This window comes from Oncorhynchus nerka, linkage group LG3 (genome assembly GCF_034236695.1).
Source record: "Oncorhynchus nerka isolate Pitt River linkage group LG3, Oner_Uvic_2.0, whole genome shotgun sequence".
Lineage (NCBI taxonomy): Eukaryota > Metazoa > Chordata > Actinopteri > Salmoniformes > Salmonidae > Oncorhynchus > Oncorhynchus nerka.
This window is the reverse complement of record NC_088398.1, coordinates 45,599,031-45,623,302: the sequence shown is the minus strand read 5'-3', so window position 1 is coordinate 45,623,302 and position 24,272 is coordinate 45,599,031. Positions and strand designations below refer to the sequence as shown.

Genomic DNA, 24,272 nt, shown 5'->3' with positions numbered 1-24,272 from the left:
TTACAATATTCAGTACAGTAGTCCAAATCTGGACTAATGAGACCAGATGTCTACACCACTTAACTCATTTGTAGTTGATGATTCCAAATAAACCTGTGCAATATTCTATACAGTATTTCTAGTATAGAATATATTTTTTAAAGCACTCGGTAAGCATTATCCTAAGCAAATATCTTACAGAAATTCAGGCAGGTCCAAATGCATTTTACATTTCATGTACTGTACATTTCATGTGTAACTGTGTTGTTGTATGTGTTGAACTGCTTTGCTTTATCTTGGCAAGGTCACAGTTGCAAATGAGAACTTGTTCTAAAACTAGCCTACCTGGTTAAATAAAGGTGAAATAAATAAAACTGAAAATGCGATATTTTTGCAGGTGTAGTCATTTTGGGTTATATAAAATAAATCCTTTTGTGTTTGTGTGTCCTAGGGAGCGAAAGCCTGCTTTCTGCGTGACATCCCGTTCTCTGCCATCTACTTCCCTGTGTACGCCCACACCAAGGCTGAGTTTGCAGACGAACAGGGCAGAATTGGACCTCTGCAGCTGCTCACTGCTGGTGCCATAGCAGGTAGCTAGCACTAACAACCATTGCTGCAAACCTCACCATCTCAACCTATAGACATAGTATAGTATACTAGAGGCCTAAATAAATGCTTCAATCAATTGAATGTTTTATCATATATATTCTATATATGATAAAAAAAATATGTACAGTAAACGACTGGACATTCTATTCCTTTTCTATTTTAAACCTGGCGTTGTACTACTCTGCTTGCCATCAGTGGTGATACTATTCCTGCATAGTGAGAATGACTCATTATGTGGGTTGTGCAACACCTCCTAAGGTATACCTGCTGCCTCCCTGGTGACCCCTGCTGATGTCATCAAGACCAGGCTCCAGGTGGCGGCCCGCGCAGGCCAGACCACATACAACGGAGTCATAGACTGCTTCAGGAAGATCATTGCTGAGGAGGGCTTCAGGGCCCTGTGGAAAGGAGCAGGAGGTAAGCACACACATGCGTGCGCTCCACAAATGAGCAGTTTCATGACCGGGAAATGAGGCACTCCTTGGCTCCCATAATTGCTCTCTTGAAGACATCAGAGAAAAATGTGAAATCCTACATTGTAATTTCAAAGTCTCTCCCACCAGCCCGTGTCTGCAGGTCCTCGCCACAGTTTGGTGTAACCTTGGTGACTTATGAACTCTTGCAGAGATGGTTCTACATTGACTTTGGAGGACAGTGAGTATTTCTGTCTGGTTCACCCAGTGGCAATTTTAGTATGTAAATCTTGGTAGGGCAAACAAAACAAACAAATGGGGGATGCATGCCAGCAAAGGCACTACACAACACTAAACAATACATTAATTGCACTATAACCGTGACAAATGGTGCCCACAAACTGTTAAGGCCTACATAAATCTGTCCCAACAGCAGAGCTTTCTTTTCAGGACCATGGAGTGAATCCTTACCACCGCTACACCTGGCTATCAGCGGAGCCTTGTCTGGCAGTGAAACAGTTCATTCAGCCTCATTTACTGCCTTTTTAAAAAACATAGCTGATATGGCTGACTTGCTTAAACAAATGTGGTTTCTACTGACAATTTAGATGTACAAACTATGGCATAAGGGAACGACGAGCGCATAAGAGGCAATCCGTAATTTTGATTAAGACATTAATGAGCGAGCAAGGACGGACTTAGCTATCAATATAACTATTTGTTCAGCACTTTCAGAATTCAGAACAAGTCAGAACCGTAGGATAAAAAAAGGGGGCATATAAGCAGACAATGAAAGCTCTTACAATATTAAATTATTACATTCCTCTAAAACAGGCTACATGTGCACCACAAAGTCAGAACGGTAGGCTAAGTTATGAAGGGGGAAGGGACCAAATTATTAGAGTGAGGCACATGGGCTACTTACAGCTTTCTACACAACATACACTTAGTATTAGTTTATTAGCTACATTATACATATCTCCCTGGCATATTACATCATTTATGCAGCAGAACACAATACATTTTTGGACTCACCGTTCTGCTGTGCTCACTTGAACAGGAAGGTGGCGCAGCCGTTTTTCTTGTGGGCAAATTTTGTCATGAAACAAAGTCTGGCATTCTGTGGATTTATGGTGCTTTCAAGACAACTGGGAACTCAGAAAAAAAACAGGTTGAATCATGACGTCAGTGATCTTCAGGTCGGAGCTCCAGAAAGAGGCTCGAGTTCCCGACTTGGAATTCCGAGTTGGATGGCTGTTCAAAACTTATTTTCCTAGTCAGAGAGCCCCCCCCCGTGTGGATGTTTATCCTTTTAAGCTTGGAAAAGAGACCCTTAAACCCAGACTTGGACAACATACCCTCTCTCCCGAATAGCAGTGATTTCTCTTCAATACTTGGTTAGCCATTGATTCCTTCCAAACCACTCATTGTTGAATTTGCGATTTCCAACTTGTTGTGTAATGTCCAATGGCCGATAAGCACCGATACGTTTGATCTATAATTTTTCTTCATCTGACAAGGATTGAAAAGGATTTGCCAGTAGATTTGACGTAATACTGCTTGTCTAGTTTGCTAGCTAAGATTTAGAAAGTTTTATGTTGACATGAGTCTAATCAAAGATACGGGAGATATAATGTGATTTGACAGAATTTTATCTGTGGCCAATGACCTTGAGTGTTCTTGGATGGGTACATCTAATGTAAATCTATGGCAACACCCAAGGGGGCTTGAAATTTCTAGCTCCCATGAGTGACAGAACACTGAGCCAATCACGGCGCAAATAGAGAAGATTACCAACCCCTACGCTCTGTATTTTCCACTGGCTGCCCCTCCACCACAGAAAGCACTAAGCTAGGCTGAAACACCTGCATTTTGGAGCTGCCTTACTCAAGAAAGCAAAAAAGAGACCATGTTTCTATTGCGGCTTTAACTATAAAAAAAAAGTTTGCAAACTGATATGGGACACGTATTAATGCCAAAATAACATGTAAAACAGGCAACAACTTTGAATTACAGGTTGCCACTGGGTTCACCCTTAGTGAACTGAAGTGAACTGAAGTATTGTCTGTATGTTAATTATCCTTCCTAAATCTTTTGCCCCCAGTCGCCCCACCGGCTCTGAGCCAACTCCTAAGTCGAGGATCTCAGACCTTCCCCCTATAAGTGCCGACCACATAGGAGGCTACCGTCTAGCTGCTGCCACATTCGCTGGCGTGGAGAACAAGTTTGGTCTACACCTACCCAAGTTCAAGTCTTCTGGAGCGGTGTCTGTTAGCCAAGCCCCAGCCCCGACCAAAAAGGAGCCTACAGCCTCATAGGCTGTCTGTCTCCCCCTCAACACTTAACTGCTAAATGGCTGCATGCTCCTTGAGTCACGTGTCCTAAAATATCTGTCCCTTCAGTCCTCTGAAATGGTAAAGAAAATGGTCTCCTTCATTCAAAGGCATTTGAAATACTTACTCTGAATGCTGCATGAATAGTGCTTCCTTGGTTAGTCTTTGTATAGCTCGCACAATGTTACTGTACATTTTTTATTTCTGTGGAGAGACATTTTTCATTGAAAATGAGTGGTGTCACTACAGCATTCCTCAAAGCGAGGCTGGTGAGGATGTCATCTCGTCAATCACATTTCAGAGACTTGAAAGGATGTACAGATGTTTTCAAAAGTATTTATTTTGAAATCATGACCAGGGTTTTGGGAAATCATTTAAATGTATCTATTGTATTTTGTTGAAATAAATCAAAATGGCTTAATTTTAATTGTGAAAAGTACATTGAGATTCGTGGAAGACATTCTCTGTAATATCTAGGTCACACAAAGTAATGCTTTTGCTTAGACACACCATAAAGTATGGATACTGAATTCATACAACACATTAAGCAATTTTCCAATACAGCATAATATCTTCAGGTAGTTCTCCCTCGATCAAACTTCTAAAGATTCTGGTTCTGATATCTTAAGTGTCAAATTTAGTTTAAGAGCAATAGTCAAGTTGAAGGTTACAATTGTCCATATAGTACAAAAACAAGTGGAGATCTTGTGCATCTAGGTTAAAGGAACATAGAAAAACACTGGCTGATGTATGATGAGACCACTACATTCCTGTGTGTAGTGATGGGTCTACTGCAGTTGAAGTGGACACGGGCATCGAAGCACAGATGGTGAACAGCAACCATGAGTCATGAGGACAGCAAACACATGCTCGAGGTGGTGTAACCGCAAACAAGTCGAGTGGCCTGTGAAACTGAAGCTAAACCCACAACACTACCGTATGGATTCAGACATGGTACCGTTAAGGCATTCTGGTTTTTGAGTCGTTGAAAAAGAGTTCCAACTGATTTGTATTGCAGAGTAAGAAGATGGCTTTGTTTCTTGTAGTGTCTGAGGTTGATAGATAGCCCTGTTAGTTATCCCATCGGAGACTGGTGTACTTAAACCAGCCGAAGTAGAAGGCTATCCCAGTTAAGTAGCTATGTGTATTAAATCTGACTACAATGTTTCCAAAGAAAAGATGTCCACACGCCTGAACATTGTCGCAAATCTCGTCTTTTCCTCCAATCAAAACAAGGCTGACAATATGAAGCCTTTCGCTGGTCCCTAGACTGGAGTTTCCATGGCGATCAGGCAGAGAGGCGCTGAGCGGCCAGCTCCTCTGCGTCGTCCCGGTTCTCGTTGATCTCCGCCAGGGTTCGGACGAAACGGGTCCACTCGTCGTTGCGTGGAACGGCGATTTGCTGGCGGGAGAGGAAGACAAAGCATTGATATGGGTGAAAATACTAACACATTGTTGAAACTGGGACACTTCCAGAGGGCATGGGATCACAGGCAATCTTCTAATTGTCACAAGAGACTTGACCTGTCAGTGGCAGAGATCAGGGTGGGGGGGGAAGAGCTGCTCTCTGCATCTGCAGCTCAATACTCAGTGACATGACTGACACACACTCAGACAGAACCTCTGGAGCAGTCTCCATCCAGATAGCTGGCCTCCTGACAAGACAATGGCTTAATTGTTGTCCGGAGAAATGGAGCATGAAGTATTACCAGAGTGCCTTCACCTCCACTTGGAAAATAGGGAATAACCCCATTGAACATTTTAGATTTAGATCTCAATTCTTGCTCAAATAGAAAAACTGCCTCTCACTGTCAACTGCGTTTATTTTCAGAAAACTTAACATGTGTAAATATTTGTATGAACATGACATAAACTGAAGAAGTTCCACAGACATGTGACTAACTGAAACAGAATAATGTGACCCTGAACAAAGGGGGGGTCAAAATCAAAAGTAACAGTATCTGGTGTGGCCACCAGCTGCAGTAAGTACTGCAGTGCATTTTCTCCTCATGGACTGCACCAGATTTGCCAGTTCTTGCTGTGAGATGTTCCACCAAGGCACCTGCAAGTTCCCGGACATTTCTGGAGGGAATGGCCCTAGCCCCCACCCTCTGATCCAACAGGTCCCAGACACGCTCAATGGGATTAAGATCCAGGCTCTTCGCTAGCCATGGCAGAACACTGACATTCCCGTCTTGCAGGAAATCACATACAGAACGAGCAGTATGGCTGGTGGCATTGTCATGCTGGAGGGTCATGTCAGGATGAGCCTGCAGGAAGGGTACCACATGAGGGAGGAGGATGTCTTCCCTGTAACACACAGCGTTGAGATTGCCTGCAATGACAACAAGCTTAGTCCGATGATACTGTGACACACCACCCCAGACCATGATGGACCCTCCCACTCCAGAGTACAGGCCTCGGTGTAACTCTCATTCCTCGACGATAAACGCAAATCTGACCATCACCCCGGGTGAAACAAAACCGCGACTCGTCAGTGAAGAGCACTTTTTGCCAGTCCTGTCTGGTCCAGCGACGGTGGGTTTGTGCCCATAGGCGACGTTGTTGCCAGTGATGTCTGGTGAGGACCTGCCTTACAACAGGCCTACAAGCCCTCAGTCCAGCCTCTCTTAGCCTATTGCGGACAGTCTGAGCACTGATGGAGGGATTGTGCGTTCCTGAAATAACTCTGGCAGTTGTTGTTGCCATCCTGTACCTGTCCTGCAGGTGTGATGTTCAGATGTACCGATCCTGTGCAGGTGTTGTTACACATAGGTCTGCCACTGCGAGGGCGATCAGCTGTCTGCCCAATCTCCCTGTAGCGCTGTCTTAGGCATCTCAGAGTACTGACATTGCAATTTATTGCCCTGGCCACATTCTCATGCCTCCTTGCAGCATACCTAAGGCACGTTCACACAGATGAGCAGGGACCCTGGGCATCTTTCTTTTAGTGTTTTTCGGAGTCAGTAGAAAGGCCTCTTTAGTGTCCTACGTTTTCAAATCTGTGACCTTCATTGCCTACCGTCTGTAAGCTGTTAAGTGTCCTAACGACCGTTCCACAGGTGCATGTTCATTAATCGTTTATGGTTCATTGAACAAGCATGGGAAACAGCCTTTACAATGAAGATCTGTGAAGTTATTTGGATTTGACTAATTATCTTTGAAAGACAGGGTCCTGAAAAAGGGACATTTATTTTGTTTGCAGAGTTTATGAAGAATGCCATGCATTTTTATTGGCACAGTAAAGGCTCTTAACACACTCACCTCTCCAACATCATAGACCAGAATCTGTCCATCAGAGTCTCCCACGGCAATCTCTTTGCCGGAATGGGCCCATCGCACGCGGTTCAGGGCTGGGTTCCCCTCCACTGTGGTACTGGCTGTAGGAACCTGAAAAAGAAACACCTCATCTGTCAACGCCAATACTGATGACTGACTGGATTTCTGTCACACTATGGGCCAGTTTCCCAGACACAGATTAAGCCTAGTCCTGGACTAAACGGCACTATCAATGGAGAATCTGCCAGGACCAGGCTTAATCCGGGAAACCGCCCATATAGATGCTGCATTGGTTCAAAACCTGTGGTAAAGAGGGCATGCGCCAGGTACCTCAGTGTCGTTGTTGAGGTTCCACAGGTCAAGATGGCCCACTCCATCCACACACGCAAACAGCGCCGGGTGAGTGGGAGACCACATGACGTCGTAGACGTAATCCGAGTTGTCCTCGAACGAGTACAGCGGCTTGTTGTTCTGAAAGAGAGAAACATAGTAGGTGGCACCTGAAAACATAGACCCATTGAACTGACCATGCCAAATACAATTATCTGGATTAATGCAATAAAATAAAAAAAATAAAAAGATGCAGCATTGTGGGCTTAAACGGGTCCAAATTCAACCACATATTTTGCTTCCTAAATGGCAACCTATTCCCTATTTAGTGCACTACTTATAGGGCTCTGGTCAAAAGTAGTGCACTATGTTGGGAATACGGTGCCATTTGGGACGCACAATAGTAACAGCAGGCTTTCTAATGGAGACGGTACAGTACCTTGGTGCTCCACAGCTTGACGGTCCAGTCGAAGGAGGAGGTGACAAACAGGTGGGAGAAGTCGACGGGCCCGGTCGCTGTGTGACAGTCTATCCCTGTGATAGGCCCGTGGTGGCCCTCAAACATCTCACTGATCCCTGCTTTACTGTGGCCCAGACATACAGCAGATAAGAAAGCAATAATTAGCAAACATCACGTTCCACTTCTTAAAGAACCCCTCGATGAATACATTAACCAATAAGAGTCTAAGCTCTATCTGAGCCAGGGGGAGGGGTTTACTCATTTTATTTGGCCTTAGTACTATTAGCCCATACAAACACATTGAACAGCTAGCCCCAAGGAAGTTTGTTCTGAAGTGTCTGTCCTATATCTGAGAGATAAGAAAGATAAGGAAACATTGTATTATTATTATTTTTTACATGCAATTGTGCGTCGCCCCACGGACCACCCGGTCGCGGCCGGTTACGACAGAGCCTGGGCGCGAACCCAGAGTCTCTGGTGACACAGCTGACGCTGCAGTACAGCGCCCTTAACCACAGCGCCACCCGGGAGGCTCCAGCTATGATCCCTTATTGATGTCACTTGTTAAATCCAATTCAATCAGTCTAGATGGAGAGATTCAAGGTTAAAGCCTTGAGGCAATTGAGACATGGATTGTGTACGTGTGCCATTCAGAGGGTGAATGTGCAAGAACGGGGTGCCTTTGAAAGGGGTATGGTAGTAGGTGCCAGGTGCACCGGTTGGTGCCAAGAACTGCAACGCTGCTGGGTTTCCCACACAAAAGTTTCCTGCATGTATCAAGAATGGTCCACCACCCAAAGAACATTCAGCCAACTTGACACAACTGTGGGAAGCATTGGAGTCAACATGGGCCAGCATCTCTGTGGAACGCTTTTTACACCTTTTAGAGTCCATGCCCTTACGAATTGAGGCTGTTCTGGGGGTAACTTAATATATTAGGAAGGTGTTCTTAATGTTTTGTACACCTAGTGTATACTGTGATATCATTACCAACTAAATATACTGTACATTAAATACGCCAGCATATACAATGAACAAAAATATAAACACAACATGTAAAGTGCTAGTCCCATGTTTCATGAGATGAAATAAAAGATCCCAGAAATGTTCCATATGCACGAAAAGCTTATTTCTCTCAAATTTTGTTCACAAATCTGTTAACATCTCTGTTAGTGAGCATGTTATCAAGGTAATCCATCCACCTGACAGGTGTGGCATATCAAGAAGGTTATTAAACAGCATGGTCATTACACAGGTGCACCTTGTGCTGGGGACAATAAAAGGCCACAACATAATGCCAGAGACGTCTCAAGATTTGAAGGAGCGTGCAATTGGCATGCTGACTGCAGGAATGTCCACCAGAGCTGTTGCCATAGAATTGAATGTTACATTTCACTACCGTAAGCCACCTACAACATCGTTTGAAAGAATTTGGCAGTACATCCAACTGGGGGGCTGGAGGAGGTATTTCTGTTTGTAATAAGGCCCTTTTTGTGGCGAAAAACTAATTCTGATTGGCTGGGCCTGGCTCTCTATTAGGTCAAACTGGCTCCCAAGTTTGTGGGCCTATGCCCTCCCAGGCATGTGAAATCCATAAATTAAGGCCTAATTTATTTATTTATCAATTAACCGATTTCCTTAATTGAACTTTAACTCAGCAAAATCTTTGAAATTGTTGCATTTATATTTTTCGTTCAGTATATTTCTGAATTTTATAGTACACAAGGTTTGGTTAAGACCTCCTTTTTGTCTCAATTTACTTTGAGAATAACATTTAGAGAATTCCCATTTTAACATGCCTGTAGTTTCCCAGCCCAGTGGGGAAAGAGAGACAGCATTCAGCTCCAGAGTCAAATGTTGCAGAGCTGTGGCCCTGATAATTACGCAGAGAGGTAAATACCCAGCATGAGTGATGCTTATGCGTTATTAACTGGGATGAGAGTATCATACCATTGTAAATGAGGTGGAAAAATCAGTCCCTCAATTACCGAGGTGAACCTGCAACGCAGAACCTAGCAACTATCCCCTCTCGGCGGTCTCTGGGCATAATGCAGGACATCCACGTTAACACCGTAGCCGTAGAGACCAGGCTCTCCGTCGCAGGCAGCACTCCGAGTTCAGCCATGTTGCTCTGTCGCCCCACATGCGGACACACTGACTGTTCGCTCAAACGAGAGCATTGTGCAACAAACTTCAGATTCTAGTCTCTTTGGGACACCCAGTTTTAAACAAGCTCCCTCACTCCGAGGGAGAACTCCTCCAAAAGAAAAGAGGGAAAAAATGATTTGTTTCCCCTCCATGTGTGCCCTGTTTAGGTTGGGCGACCTTTACAAACATAACTGACAGAAGCTAAAGCAAAACAGGATGACTGGGGTAGGAATGAAAACCTCAAAACAGCAGGAGATCAAGTGTTGGATTCATATTGCTTGGGGAAGTGAGGGGGATATATTTATGTTTTAAACCGGGGCCTAACAAGCCTCCTCAGTTTCCTGGAGGTGTCTGTCCAGCCAGAGGGGACGAGGATGGGGACAAAGGGGGTGTACCTTCCATGACGACACGCCATGTAGACGGAACCGTCCTCGCTCCCCACCGCAAAGTTGTTGACATCCCCGAGGGGGAAAGACATGGAGGTGACAGCGACGGCCTTCGACTGCTTCAACACCAGCTCCAGGCTGTCCTGTAGAGTAGGAGGAGGGCGGGAGGGAGCAGAATAACATTCACAACCAGCTCTCTCTGCGCAGCCTGCATGCTAACACACACACACTACCCTAGCCACAGCCTATACATTTCACTTGACAGGTTATTAATGCAGAATTTAAATTCAGCTAGCACTTTATAAATGATTAACATTTGACATGGGTGGGTTTGGCAGCGGCGTCGGAACAACATTGCTAGCGGAGATCATTTCCTTGACTTTGGGAGAAAAAATAATAATTTTTTTTTTTTAAAAGAGTTGAGCGCAAAATGAAAGGTTTTACGTAAAACAAAAGGGTTCTAGTGAGGTCCCGGTGTTTGACATGCCCTATGAATGGGCCGACGTGTTGTGTGCGCAGAACGGGCTGAACGGTCTCATGTCAGTGTGGTGGCGGGTAGGTGACTGATGGGTGGTACCTGCGGCTGAGACAGCATGTCCAGGCTCCAGGAACACATCTTGCCGTCAGTAGAGATGCTGATGAGATTGTTGGCGTTCTGGGTGCCCAGCACGTTCACACAGTACACTGGGTGCTGCATAGAGAGAGAGAGAGAGAGAGGAACAGGGCCCCACAATGAGGCTGTTCACGACACGCCAACGAAACCATGTTCCTGCACTCACCTCTAATTGCCATTGTGTGTGTCAAATGCAACTTGAGATCAATATACATTCTGGTGATGGTTGATTGACATTCCATCCCAGTGTTACCGTGTGTGCTGCGGCTGACAGGGGGGTCCTCTGTACAGGGGTCCTCTTGTTGCTCCGGTTGTCCCACAGAACGATCTGCCCTGAGTAGGTGCCCCCCACCACCAGGTTAGGGTGGAACTTGGCAAAGGCGGCCGACATCACTGCAGACTGGCAGAGAGAGAGGGGGAGGGTGAAAAAGAAAAGAGAATGCCATGTTAGCGTCTGCTGAGATGGAGAGCACAGCGGAATGGCGACAGTAATATACGTCTAATGTCACCTCCAATCAAAAACTGCTGTGTGCAGTCCCCATTTCAGTCCTGCTCAAAATAACATACAGACTTGAGCCATTCAGGCTTCTGCAGCAGTATACCAGCTTGCTGCATAACGGGCTGCTTATTTTCATATTTAAAACTAACAATCCCGGGGTTTCCATGACTCACACTTCACCACTCACGGCAGAGCCTTCTGCTGGAGGCTGCTCACGACAGGATAGGTCTACATTATTCATGCTAGTTTATTATTTGTAAAATCTCCTTCCTTGCTTTCTGGGTTACTGGTCCAAGCCCTACCTTCCCCGTAGCCTGAAACACATCCCCTGTAAATCCTAAAACATGTAGTCGTCATATGTAATCATTAATTCATCCAAGTACCATTTTTTTTTTTTTTTTTAAACACAAAAGGTGACACCTGGTGAGGAAAAATTGCATTTCCCGCCCACTTAGAGGCATGAGGAAAAATGAGTTCACACTTCTGCTCAGTTTTATTTCGTCGGCGCAATGTGCCTGGGACTACATCCGCTCTGGCAGCAGCAACATGTGGTTCTACTCAACCTGCCTTAGTCTGCGAACCGCAGGGCATGCAGTATATTAAGGCAAGCTCGCGGAGGAGCTTCTCTCTCTCTCTCTGCTGAACACAGGGCCCTTGTTTAGACACACATGATAACCACTCCAGCCCTGCACAGCACACTTAATACGACTGCTGCAGCCTCTTGGACCCCAGTCAGCTATTACAACACTGCTCTTCTCCGGCGCCTCACTAACATGTGTTTGTGGATAGATGTGGAGGAGGTGAATGCCAGCCCGGTGAAATCACAATGTGGATAAGAGAGGGGGGTGGAGGTGAGAGAGAGAGAGAGAGGTGGGAGGGATAGTTGGCGGTGTGCCACACTCGTCAGGGAGAAAGCCACCCATGTGGCAGAGGGAAAGGGAGGGCCCTGCGTTGCTTTAGTACCTGGCAGTGGAAGACGTACTCCGGCGTGTTCTTCTTGTACTTCATGTTCCAGACCAGGGCCACCCCGTCCGGCTCGTGGGGGGCTTCCTCGTTGTTGTTGTATGAGGCAACCAGCAGCTCAGGATACTGGTGACAGACAAATCAGCCCAAATGAATGTCAAGAGGAAGTAGTCATGGCCCCCAGGCTTGGCTCCATGTGAACAAGCCTCCCCTGCCCTCCGCGGTGCCGGTGAATGCCTAGCAGAATGCGTAACCGCCCCTCCTTCAACAAGATTTATGGCCGGGAAACTTTTCCCCAACAGCGCAGTCTGATAAATAACGTTTGAATGATACAGCTTTGCATAATGTTAAAGGACTAGAGCCTAGACTTCTGAGAGAGCCGAGTGAACCACGGTAGTAAAGTTGGCCACTCCAGGTCGTTGGCCACTCCAACTCAACCCTCCCAGTGCACATTTAAAACACAAGGAGAAATAGCGGAGGAAAGAAAAGCTTTAAAGACCTGCTCTCAACCACTTACCAGATGTAAACAAACCATTAACCTCTGCTGCTTCTCATATTGGAACAACTGAAGTTTACAGTTTGTGAACACACAATTAAACACAAGGGAATGGATTTTGCTCTAAGCGAACGACGTAGTGGTGAACAATGAGTTGGTGTTCAATCACTGACCGAAGCCATTGCAGAACTGTGAATCAAATGAAGGGCGACGTTAGGGGAAACAAATCATTGCGAGCTTGTACTAAGTGACAATTTGTGCATGACGCAATCCCAGCTCCAGGAGGAACATGGATAAATGTCTAATATGTAAAATAAGTCCCATGTATACCATACAGAATTAGGGCAGTGGTGAAGGAGTTAAAGACAACAATACATTTACATACTTCCTTCTTACAATACCAATGGCATCCTAACACACAAAGACAGATTGACATGAGTCACAAAGACACAGGGGCCAGTGAAACCATAAATAACTATTGCTTGCATTGCCACTCAGTGACTGAGTCAGTGAAAAGGTTGCATCATGAGCCAACGCTGACAGACGGGTGCTGTGTAGGATTGGAAAAGGGAAGCTGATCCTAGATCTGCACCTAGGAGACACTTCACCCCGGAGCATGTTTTTACCTGAGCGGACCAGTCCAGACAGGTGACCACACGGTGCTTGGACCAGCGCTCGTCCATAAACTGCCTGTTCAGAAACAGCTTGGCCCCTGCCTGGATCTCACTAGAAAACAGCATAGTCACAGTCATAACAATACCACACTCCTTCCTATTACTAAACAGCGACATGATTTAGCCCTTTTCTACTCAAAAGGTATCAAAGAAATGGGACTCGTCTATCGGAGAGCTTTCCTAACCCCTCCTTCTCCTCCATCTCGCGACCACTGTAGTCGAAGAAGACGTCCACATGTTCAGACAAGGCCCGCTCCACGATGCGGGTGCTGTGGTCAAAGAAGGTTATGAACTGCTCAGAGTGGAGGATCTGCAGCTTCTCCTCCTCGGTCAGCTCTTGTGGAGGTGCTACAGACAAACGGACAGGAAACGTTACGGGCAAAAGACACAGAATCATCTAACAGGTTTGAGTTGTCTCATTCAAATTTTAAAAAGTCCAAAACAAAAAAAGGGACGTCATACAAAACTTTGATGTAGAAATCCCACAAAAAAACGGTTTGCAAGATTATTCAATGAAGAGGACGTCAAAGAGATCCAATTGTTATTCGTTTAAACACCACAACTCCTACCTTCCTCCTCCTCTTTCTGGACAGGTTTCTCTGTTTGGGCCTCAAGCACTTGTTGTGGTGGAGCAACTTCCTCCTCCTCTTCTTCTTCTTCCTCTGTTGGGTCAAAGGTGCATGATTTCAGTTGAACACCACATAAACCTGGCAATGCTTTATATTTCATGGTTGAGACAAAATGAGTGACGCCAAATTTGACAGTGACAAATGAGCAAAGTAATGGCTTATTTGAATTACAATGGTTTGAAGTAACAACTGATCCTGCAATTCTGTGTCAATGTTTGGTTCATTCCTAATGAGTACTAGTCTACCGCCGCAACGTTGTTTTTCTCCTCAATATAACACACTGAATGTTAAGCAGGCTAGCATGGGTATGGGAATGAAATTATTCCCAATCGTTTGGTTTGACAACACAATGTCACCTCTCTGAAAGGACCTGCGCCTCTAAAGTTGTCATTTGTGTGGAGGGGGTGACGCAGCAGGGGTCTGGGTCCTAGGGTCCCCCCCCCCCCTTTCCCCCTCTTCCTGTTAATGAGACGCAGCTATTCAACAGGGGGCTTGCACTTGTCAGTGCAGCCATATCCTCCATGTCCCAGTAACAAGTCCCCCCTTCTAACCAGGCCAGGGGCCGGGGCCATGGACCGGGGCCAGCGGGCGGGGAGCAGCTGCCCAGGCCCACTCCCAATGGCCTGACCAGCTGACAGGACGGTGCTAACCAGATGGCGCTGCTTCGATTGTCTTGTTCTACTACAAGGTGGCATGAGGATGGCACAGAGGTTTCCCGCCTGGCCGCCCCTAGACAAGTCTCTCTCTGAACGGCAAGCCTGTGCAATTACCGCCCCACCAGGGGGTCCACAGACTGCTATTCAACCTCGTAGAACGTACGACAAAATACAGCTTGTAGGCCGGACCAGCTGGCAAAACCACACGCTGGCTCAGACACACTAGACAACTCTGCTATCTCCAACACATCACCGTCCCCTCTCCATACACGCCTCTTCAATGCATAAATAGGCCGTCTAAACAAACACATTCACGTGGATGAGAACATGTACAGTGTGTTACTTCCATACCTTTTTAGAGCTCTGCGTATGCATAGTTCATCTTTAACGGCAGCAGCGTTGCACACAACCTTTCCATTTCCACTGAGATCTATGATAAGGTAATCTGTCACTTTTCCCATATAAAGTGATTCTCTTCCCTCCTTCCTATTAGGTGGGAGGACGTTGGGTGCTCTGATAAGTTTACAGAACTGCGTTGATGACGAGCCATTTCAAATGGACGGCCGTACCCTGAGACCCAAAGGAGAAGGTTAAAATCTTTCCTTTCAAGGGCCTCAATCAGGCTTAAAGGAAAACAGTAATCACTGTCTTTCAGCTGGGCCCGGCCGCGCTCGTCAGCCGTTTCCCCCGGCGAGGCAGGCAGAGCAATCAACCTGCCAGGCATTAGGAGCGGAAAGACAATCTGAAAATAAAGGGTATAATGCACCTGCCAGCCAAAATGGCCATTTGGAGAAAAGCTAGTGATCCTGGTGACCCTGCTGGGGTAAGAGGACAGATTCGGGGGTGGGTGGGGGGGGAACATTTAACAGAATTCAACACGGATCAACCATGTCCTGCACACTGACACCTCCCCTCAAAGCAGGCCCAATTATGGCTTTTGTACCAGAGAAATAAAAGCTTTTGGGGGAGGGGTGCCGGGAGAGGGAGGTGTAATCAAAGTTCTTTGTCAATAGACACTATATTAATGCAAACGAGACATGGCCCCAGTGTGTTGTTCACGTACAAAACTAATGACCTTTACTCCCCACTGCAGGTGTGTCCGTCGCCTCCACAGCCACAGGATGGACAACACAAATCTGACTTTTACACGTGTCAGTTTACTAAAGGCTGTTCCACAAACCTCAGCTTCCATCTGCTGGTCTTTCTAGATGAGCTGAGGAGACAGCACACAGTCTGTCAGTAGAGAGAGAGAGCCCACTTAGCGCTAAATACAGAACGCGCCTTGGCGTCATTCAATTCACCGCTAGTTTTCAATCCGTAAATGAAAAATGTCCTTCCCCTTCAAGTCTAAAGTAAACAGAATTACTCATAACAACTGTTCACAAACCACAGACGACAAGGTTCCTTTTCATTCGGTTCTCCTATTTCTTGCATTTGCCAGCTAAAATGAACGGCAAAATAATTTGACATCTCAGAAAAACACCATAATGCCCCAAATGTATTTTGCTGCCATCAGAAGCAGGTCAAGCTCCAAAATAGGTTTACGTGCATAGCATATGCCTACATCACATTTTCTACAAGTGTCACATACGGATTTACTAGAGGGACAACACAACCCGGGAGATTTCAGCAGTCACCCTACTGCTATTCTGATGAGCAGGTTAATCAGGGTTCAGTCTGCTTTAAAATGGGAGGCTTTGGTTGAGTTTACATACTTGGTTACCTCACTTTCTCTGCATCTCTATCACTTTATATAGGCTCTCTTTCTCTCGCAACAAACAAAGGATTGAGACAAAAATTACCTTTCTGAGAAGATGTGATTAAGCAAAAAAACAAATATTATCTACCCTAGAAATCTTTCTTTCTGGTTATTTTTTCACATTTCATACCTTGGAATAAACTCTACTAGAATTGATATGAGCATGCTGAAATTCTAGTTAAAAATGGTAGCCTGGGTCTAAACTTAATTCAACAATACAGTCAGTTAAGGGGTACTAATCATCAAGTGCCAAGCGCATGAAATGAGACAATGTTCAAAGAGTGCCACTTCGAACAAGAGGCTGTTGAGTTCCTTTAGTGATTAAAAGTTATAGCCTTCCCCTGAATTCCAAGTGATTAAAACAATTGAAATGAATCATATTTCAAATGTACTCAAATGCTCTCTTGTATTGCCTGAAGCCTTTTTCAAACAGAGTTCCAGGCAGACCACTCAATGAATTTCCCCATATCTTCTTCCCATAATTACAACCTCTTGTTAAGCAGCACTTATTGACATTGCATAAAGTCTACTGCTGTAGCCTGAACTCACTAACGTTCTTGATATAGGCTACCACAACATTTGATTTCTACACACGGGGGGGGGGGGCTGATTCACTGCTTTTCCTTGCATGACCTGGAATGGGAATTACAGCCATCCCAAATAAACAATGAGTATTACTTTTATAAATATTGTTGGGCCTAAGATTTATGGGGAAACGTCTCAAACTAATAGATACTTTCCCACCAGGTCACAACATTTGCATCTACACTGGACTCCTAGTAGCCTATATTAGAGAGTCTCGAGCAGTGCCTTTCAAACCTCTCCCATCAGACCCCCCCAGAAGTTTCACAATTTAGTTGTAGCCGTGAACTATTTCACCTGATTCGCCTATTCAAGCCCTTGCTGATTAGTTGACAAGTTAAAAATCAGGTGTGATAGCTGTGGACTTGTTCAAATACAGGGAACGCCTGGGGGTCCCCCGAGGAGAGGTTTGAAAACCCCTGGTCTAGAGGATGGGAGCTGGAAGGACCAGTGCCCCCTATGTAAATTAAAGATGACTAATTAGCTTTTTGTGCCTTTTTCAGAGAGGGGTTGTTCTACTATGGGGACCATTTGGGATCTCCCTCTCCACCCCCGCGCTCTCTGTCGAGCATGGCACGGCAGCACCTCCCTCCAATGCCACCGCCCGCTGACCTTGTGTGCCGTGCCGTCGCCTCCTCTTGACAACATGATGAATCGCTCAAATCAGTGCACACGCCCGACTCCACCCCCAACATGGAATATGCACAGAAGGGTGCGAACAGCCGAGGGAACGCCGCCTCACCAAGTGCCAGGAGTGATGCCGCGAAAACGCACAATGTCACTGAGTGTGTTTTGTTATGTGCCTATTGGGTGAAGGGAAAAGACAGGGAAGCAAGAGAGTTGATGAAATGATTACAGAGTGACAGAGAGAGTGGAGGGGGGGGGGGGGTCTAGTGTTGAACAGCCAGCAGAAACCATCCTTGTTTAACACAGTGTTACAATGCCCTAGAGAGAGAGTCCCTATGCCTCCACAGAACAGACAGAGAGAGCTCCACTCTTCATTCTTCACTGGGTCTGGTTGTTTTTCCCCCCAGAGTCACACAACTTGTTCACAGCCAGACTGCAGGCAATTCACAATCCTCAATGACAAATCACCACAAGTCATCTGGCATCGTTTCCACGGGAGATTGAAATGATAGGGAACTAACTTGGTTCTATGCAGTTTGAAGTGTGAAGGGGGAACTTAGAGGAGTTGCTTCACAAGCACAAAGACAACTAGCCCATGCAGGCAATCAACCTTTTGTTCATCAACCAAAACTTCTACGGACACAAATCCGCAATCATAACATTTTTAAAATCACTCACTGTGTAAATATATATATATATATATATATATATATATATATACACTCTTTTTAAACAGCTAGGTTACATTGCCCCTCTTTATAGCAGTAGGGTAGTCTGACATGTCTTGCTGATAAAGCAGTGTAAACAACTAAGATGGATTTCAGTCCGAGAGAGTGTTTGAACTGCATCTTAGCAAAGACAAACGAGGGGCGTAATCAGAATATTGCACATGTGGACTTTGAGTAAATATGCTTTTCTTTTAAAGATACGCATAGACAACCACATGAAAGCTGCTGTGCAACAATAACATACATATTGACATGCTTCCAATACATTAGCCGAGCATGCACAAAGCACTTCCTATCTAGCCAATCTACTGCCTTTCTTCCCCATTCGCTCTGGCCCTCTCAACCTGCACATTTATTGTAGCAAGGCCCTATTGGTTTGAGGATGGGAGTTGAGAGAGGAGTGGGCATACGTGTGTGTATTTAATCTTTCCTTTGGTTTCTTATGTTTCTCGGGGGCCCCTGCAATTTCCCCCAGCTTTCATCTCTGTGCTCGGTAAGGCCAGATCATTTCCACTCCGTGTTCACTTCCTGCTCCCACAGGCCAGCCGGCCACATCTCACACACACACACACACACACACACACTTTAGTTGTGTTCTGAAAATATCAACTCCTAAAAGTGTCTAGAGTAGTTGAGTCAGGCTTTCACCTTCTTTCTGCTGGGTCATCACAGGTGTCTGGGTCTCCTTGGTGTACGACACAGTCTCTTTTGGAGGGAAGTCAACATGGGTGATCTTGGCCATGCCCATCTTCAGAGGTCCCCGCCTAAAAGCAGAGCACAACTTCAGAACACATGGAAGGGCCAAGGAGAGCTGAAACAAAAACATAAACCTAGGGCCAGCCCAGACAAAGCACACAACGGTACTATCATATTGCCGCCTTTTCATTAGCACCTCAAAGCTGAAGTTGCCTTTAAGACCGATGGGGGATTTTGTCTTCTGATAATCACTTATTCGTGGAGAAGGAAAGGAAGGATAACAGCGTGTATGTAGGTCAAAGAAAGATGCCACCAAGCTACACACTTTTCTTCTGATATAAAATGGCGGCTTTGAGCGGGTCAAGAAGAGCAACAACACTAGAGGTTGAAAAGAAGGTAGTGTCCAATACCGCAGCTCAGAGTCAGAGTGAAGCTGAAGAGTGGACGGGTCAGAGTCCCAGTGGAGAGTCCTGGTTAGTGTCACAGCAAGAAGGCAGCATTAGTGAGAGAAAGCAGGCATAACCCAGAGGATACATGTTAGAACATATACACGCAACATGCCCACACTGAAAAACACCGGTTACAAACCAATTGACTGCATAGGATTTCATTTCAGAAACACTGCGTGAATCATTTTACATAGAGGTTGGGAAAACGAGGTTACCACAACAACCCTCTAGTAGGCACTTCCACATTTAAAAAAAAAAACAATTAAAAAAAACAAGGACAGTATCTGTTTAAAATGCGTGGACACAGGTCCTGAGAGTGTGATGACACGGTGTAATTAGGCAGCCTGAGGGACTGGCGAGGCCTGAACTGTGTCACGCCAACGGCTTGAACTCCCACGTGAGGGAGCGCCCTGCGGGGAAAACATGACCTCCATGTGTGTAGGAAATGGCCACGCTGCTGAGGGAAACGAGTCAACACGTAGAGCCTTGGGGTGGAGGAAGAGCTCCCTGGCCCTGATGGGACACTGGGGGATCTAGAGTTTCAGCAGGGGGGCCGGGGCTCTAATTAGGGGTTAAGATGTCCCCCAGGCATTGCACAGTCCTGCTGTTTTATTGTCCATTTAGGACCATCCTAATGCAACAGAACACAAACAAAATGAACATGCACACCCTCAGCATAAGCTAGTAATCATTATCTTTAATGGTACTGCATATACCATGCAACACCATGCTTCAGATGGGATATTGTTCATGTACACTCTTCAATGCATCAGCTTACCCTGTGTAGTGCTATACGAATCTAGAACAATGTGGAACCTCGTGCTCTGCAAAAACTACTTTACTTTTACAAGTGCGTCATGCTAGGTTTTAGACTGCATGAAAAACCATGGCAAAGCGTTGTTGGTGGGCATTTGTGTGTTACTTTGAGAAGAACACCCGTACTGTGATCTCAAAAACTGTACATGTTTATGGGCATAGCTTATAAGGCAAAATGCACATGTGTCAATTTAGTCAAACTAACTTAACGATAGTTTACATTTTATTGTAAGAACATTAGCAATATCTTACTAAAAACCTAGATGCGAGGTTACTGTTCCAGCTGTGACATGGATTTATAGAGAAGAGACCTGCTCAAACCTGTGATACACAAATCCTTCAAAATGACACAGACATTAGGAGAGACAGTCCCTCATTCATTCCTGCGATTAAAAGCACCTGCACGCATCACAACCTAAATTACAGCAACGCTGCACTGTGCTTAGAGGATGAAGGCTCTTTGCAGAGAGAAATTAAAGCATTTTGTCATTAAACATTAGACTGGGGGGTGTTTGTACCTGGGTCCCACGGCGCCGTCGCCTGAGTCTTGGCTCCCTGCCTCGCTTGGTGTGCCCACGGATTTGCAGGTTGGAGACATGGGAGGAGGGACTAGATAGTGAAACAGACAGGTATCCTCTGTTACTATGCGCAGAGGCTGGTCTGTTCACAATGGCGTAAAAGTACGTAGTGTTGGGGTCCCAGGAGTGGTAATATATATATATATATATATACACACACATGTTAATCTGGCATGCAAAAAGGCAAATAAGGAGTGGGTATGAGCAGCACAAAAGAGAAAATACAAAGATTTTTTTATTTATTTCATGCCATATGCTGTGAAAATGGAAGGGACAATTCAACAGTAAGACAAATACCAATAGTATTACAAACAACTAATCACACATCAGCATACCAAAAGTGAATGGATGAGACATGGTAGAGAAGTTGAGGCAAAAATAGAGTTGTCAAATTTTAAAATACAAACAAGTATTTAATCATGTCACTGTCATTTAAAAAAAAAACTATTTACATTTCTAAGGAACCTTGGCAAACCTTAGATTTATTATATTTAATTTTCTGATTTCATTCATAGCATCAGTTCCCTACTTTTCAATCGCAAAGATTCTGGTTTACACACTGACAGGCCTGGCCAGTCATTAGGCAACATTAATTAATCTACTATGGACCACTTCTGCCCCCTTCTGTTAGCTTGGTGACAATGTTCTCTCACATAAATCTCAGTTTAGAAAAACACATTACATTTACATTTAAGTCATTTAGCAGACGCTCTTATCCAGAGCGACTTACAAATTGGTGCATTCACCTTACACATGTCAAGAGTCAGATGGTCTACACTAGAGGCACAATACACGTCCTTGTAAATAGCAAATGTGCAGAGATCTATTAAAAATCTGCTGGTACATGGTTTCTTACCAACAGGAACATCAGCTGACGTGATGCCCATGCTCTGCAGAAGGGCATCTGTCTCACGTCTCTTTTTCTCCAAGTCGGAGTCATCCATTGGGGCTGCATCTTTCTTCGAGTCAGCCTGGGAGAGAAGCAGAGCAGATACACGGTTAGTATCCTGGCTGTAAGCACGAGAAATAGAGGGTTTGATGGAGCGGTCGAGTCTGATAGTCCGAATTAGTTGCCTGGTTTACATGCCTAGTGAAATAAAAATAAAAAATAAATTTAATTGGCAAGTTTAATAAAAACAATTAGTCTAACCGTAGAATCTGTACATTTTCCATGGAATCAAAGCTATTGTTCCTCTTTACACTCAAATAGCCCTACTCAGAGACTGAGCAGAATGCGCTAGGACTAGTTCAGGGGGTAAGTCCCTATAAGCATGTACTAACCTCTTTCTTTTTGCGCTCATCTTCCTTCCTTTTTTTCTCCTCCCTGATCTGAGCCAGGCGTTGCTTCTTCCTTTCAAGTTCCGCTTTTAGCTCGCTTTTGTCTGACATGATGCCAACACTGTAGGACACAAACACACTTCAGAACAACAAGATCAGTGACCTACAACATTTTACAGAAGTCTGATTTGCCATTATTTGTACAGGTGTTATTTTTTTTGTCTCTCACAAATAACCACGAGTTAGGCTATACATTGGAATATAGACTATAGTATGGTCAGAAGCACATTTCATGAGCTGTTCTGAAAGTGTAATAAGATCACTCCTTTGTTTCAACGTTTCAAATCAACGAGAATAGCACCTGCTCCTTTGATCTACCAGGTCAAACCATTTAACTAGGGGGACCACTGCTAGGTTTTTATCATGAATTAAGTTTCAGCAGGGCCCAGATAATTTGGTTCAAGAGCACACTACTGTCCAGGCAGAGAAAGGATGGATGCTCTTCCATTAACAGGGTCCTGACCATCTGGGCTGTAAAACCCTCTCCTGGTCCAAAGCCCCATTCAAGGCTCTTTTGTCTACTCAACTTCACAATGCACTCTTAGAGATTAAGTTGATAATTTCAAGAGGCTTTATATTTTCTGCATACAGCATTAATCAACCCTCACATCCTCCACAGCACCTGACCCTTTCCAGATCCAACACAGAGACCACTTCAAGACATTTGTCCTAATTGCACAATTTAAAACAATGAATGGAGGTCTGAGCTATTATATTGAAATAGATGTGTAAAAGCCTTCCTTTTAAGATGGTCTGCGCAGTGTGAAACCCCTTTTGCACATGAAATTTGATCAACCTTGAGATAACAATGTGGTTGATGCAGCTGTGTTTATTTAACTCATACATTTGCATTCTGCTGACAAAAACAGACAATAAAACATGCTTTTTCAAGGTGTTAATTGAGAATTCAGACTTCTGCAAAAGTCAAATGTATTTGACTTCAGTTAGCTAACTCTTATTAAAAAAAAAGTGTTTCGTTTAAAAAAAAAATGTTATTATAATAATTTTAAAAGCAGAAGAGATAATCTAGAGCTCCAACATAAGCGATGCTGGCAAGAGTCGAGCCGAGAAGTAACTAGTCTAGCCACCACAGACACTGGTCAAGCCATGATGAGTATTGAGCAGCATATTCTTGCATCACATTTACTTCTACTAGAGCCCCAACATTGTGTACATATCCCGTACCATCTAAAAATTCAACACATGAGAAAAAAATGAGTTATTTTTTTACTGACACAATTTATCGCGTTGGTAAGCTAGCTGCGGCCCCACCCAGCCACTGACCCAGTGAGGGAGTTATATTAACATGAGTCGCTGTGCACCGGACTAAAGCCCGTGAGAAGTGAACGGACAAATACTGTGAGGGAGAAACGCAATCCTCAAATCGAACAGTCATCTGCGCCACTCGGGTCATGTTGTCACAACAAGGCAGCATGGTGCATCGTCCATAAACATCTATTTTCCATCAAATATATGTTCGAATTTACAAACTAGTTTTCATTGGGAATATATATGTCTACCTGTTGTTTACGAAGCATGTGACGAATACAATACGGCTTTATCAAAAGTAACCACTTTTGCATGCGACAACACAGAATCCAACTCATTACTCCACGTGCTTAACCTAATAACTACGTCACTTTTGTTTGTGTTTAGCATACTTCGCCGACAGACAAAGCTGACGAAAGCCCAGGAGGCTTTCCCGAAACAATCTCCTATCACCGGGGCAACCCGGGCCTTAATCGAATCCCCTCACTGTGTGTAGTGACAGACAACATTTTTTAAACTAGCGAGCTAAATAATTGATGACTGACTTGGCATCCTGATCTCTTCAAGTTGAAAGCATTGATTAGGTAGCTGAATATGTCGCAAACACTTTATAACTACCGTTATTTAACATGAAGTTTTATTTCAGCTTACCTTGTAAAGTTAAGATTCTCAACTAACGTTAGCTAGCTATATCACAATGAAGTGCAAGTGAGTCAGCTCGGCCTGCTAGCCAGCCAACTCAAAGACAACGGGAGGGCTGGCATGGCGACTAAATCGCAAAACGTTTTTATTAGCAACAATATGTAAAACAAAAAAAGTACGCTCCACGTTTCACTTGTAGTTTGGTAACAAACCTGGTTTCTCCTAAGCTTTCCAATCGCTTGAATCAGGAACCCAGGATCCTTTCCTAAATTTGCCAACACAACCAATGCGGAATTACGAATGCCGAAGAGGGACATCTAG

At 44.7% G+C, this 24,272-nt stretch overlaps 2 protein-coding genes across 8 annotated transcripts in view; one reads left to right on the top strand and one right to left on the bottom strand.

Moving 5' to 3' along the window:
- Positions 1-3,761, top strand: part of LOC115109007 (electrogenic aspartate/glutamate antiporter SLC25A12, mitochondrial-like) — a 20,679-nt gene extending 16,918 nt beyond the window's left edge. For all 4 annotated transcript variants that reach the window (XM_029633553.2, XM_029633574.2, XM_029633567.2 and 1 more), the window contains 4 exons: positions 431-569; positions 847-1,005; positions 1,152-1,242; positions 3,106-3,761. In XM_029633553.2, the coding sequence (XP_029489413.1) occupies positions 431-569; positions 847-1,005; positions 1,152-1,242; positions 3,106-3,319 (603 nt within the window). In that variant the 3' untranslated portion in view covers positions 3,320-3,761. The remainder of the gene's footprint in view (positions 1-430; positions 570-846; positions 1,006-1,151; positions 1,243-3,105) is intronic.
- dync1i2a (dynein, cytoplasmic 1, intermediate chain 2a) lies at positions 3,657-24,272 on the bottom strand. 4 transcript variants are annotated; one of them, XM_029633594.2, is made up of 17 exons: positions 24,164-24,272; positions 21,984-22,101; positions 21,559-21,673; positions 20,643-20,733; positions 19,270-19,329; positions 18,812-18,927; positions 13,752-13,844; positions 13,368-13,530; positions 13,135-13,234; positions 12,013-12,138; positions 10,804-10,950; positions 10,515-10,628; positions 9,947-10,080; positions 7,383-7,527; positions 6,944-7,084; positions 6,599-6,724; positions 3,657-4,736 (listed from the first exon to the last, which is right to left on the bottom strand). In XM_029633594.2, the coding sequence occupies exons 2-17, from the start codon at positions 22,089-22,091 to the stop codon at positions 4,623-4,625; spliced, it is 1,893 nt and encodes a 630-aa protein (XP_029489454.1). In that variant the 5' UTR covers positions 22,092-22,101; positions 24,164-24,272; the 3' UTR covers positions 3,657-4,622. The 4 variants fall into 4 exon arrangements, with proteins under 4 accessions (XP_029489454.1, XP_029489462.1, XP_029489470.1 ...); XM_029633602.2 differs by lacking the exon at positions 24,164-24,272 and adding an exon at positions 23,961-24,115; XM_029633610.2 differs by lacking the exon at positions 19,270-19,329 and having other exon boundaries at positions 24,164-24,271.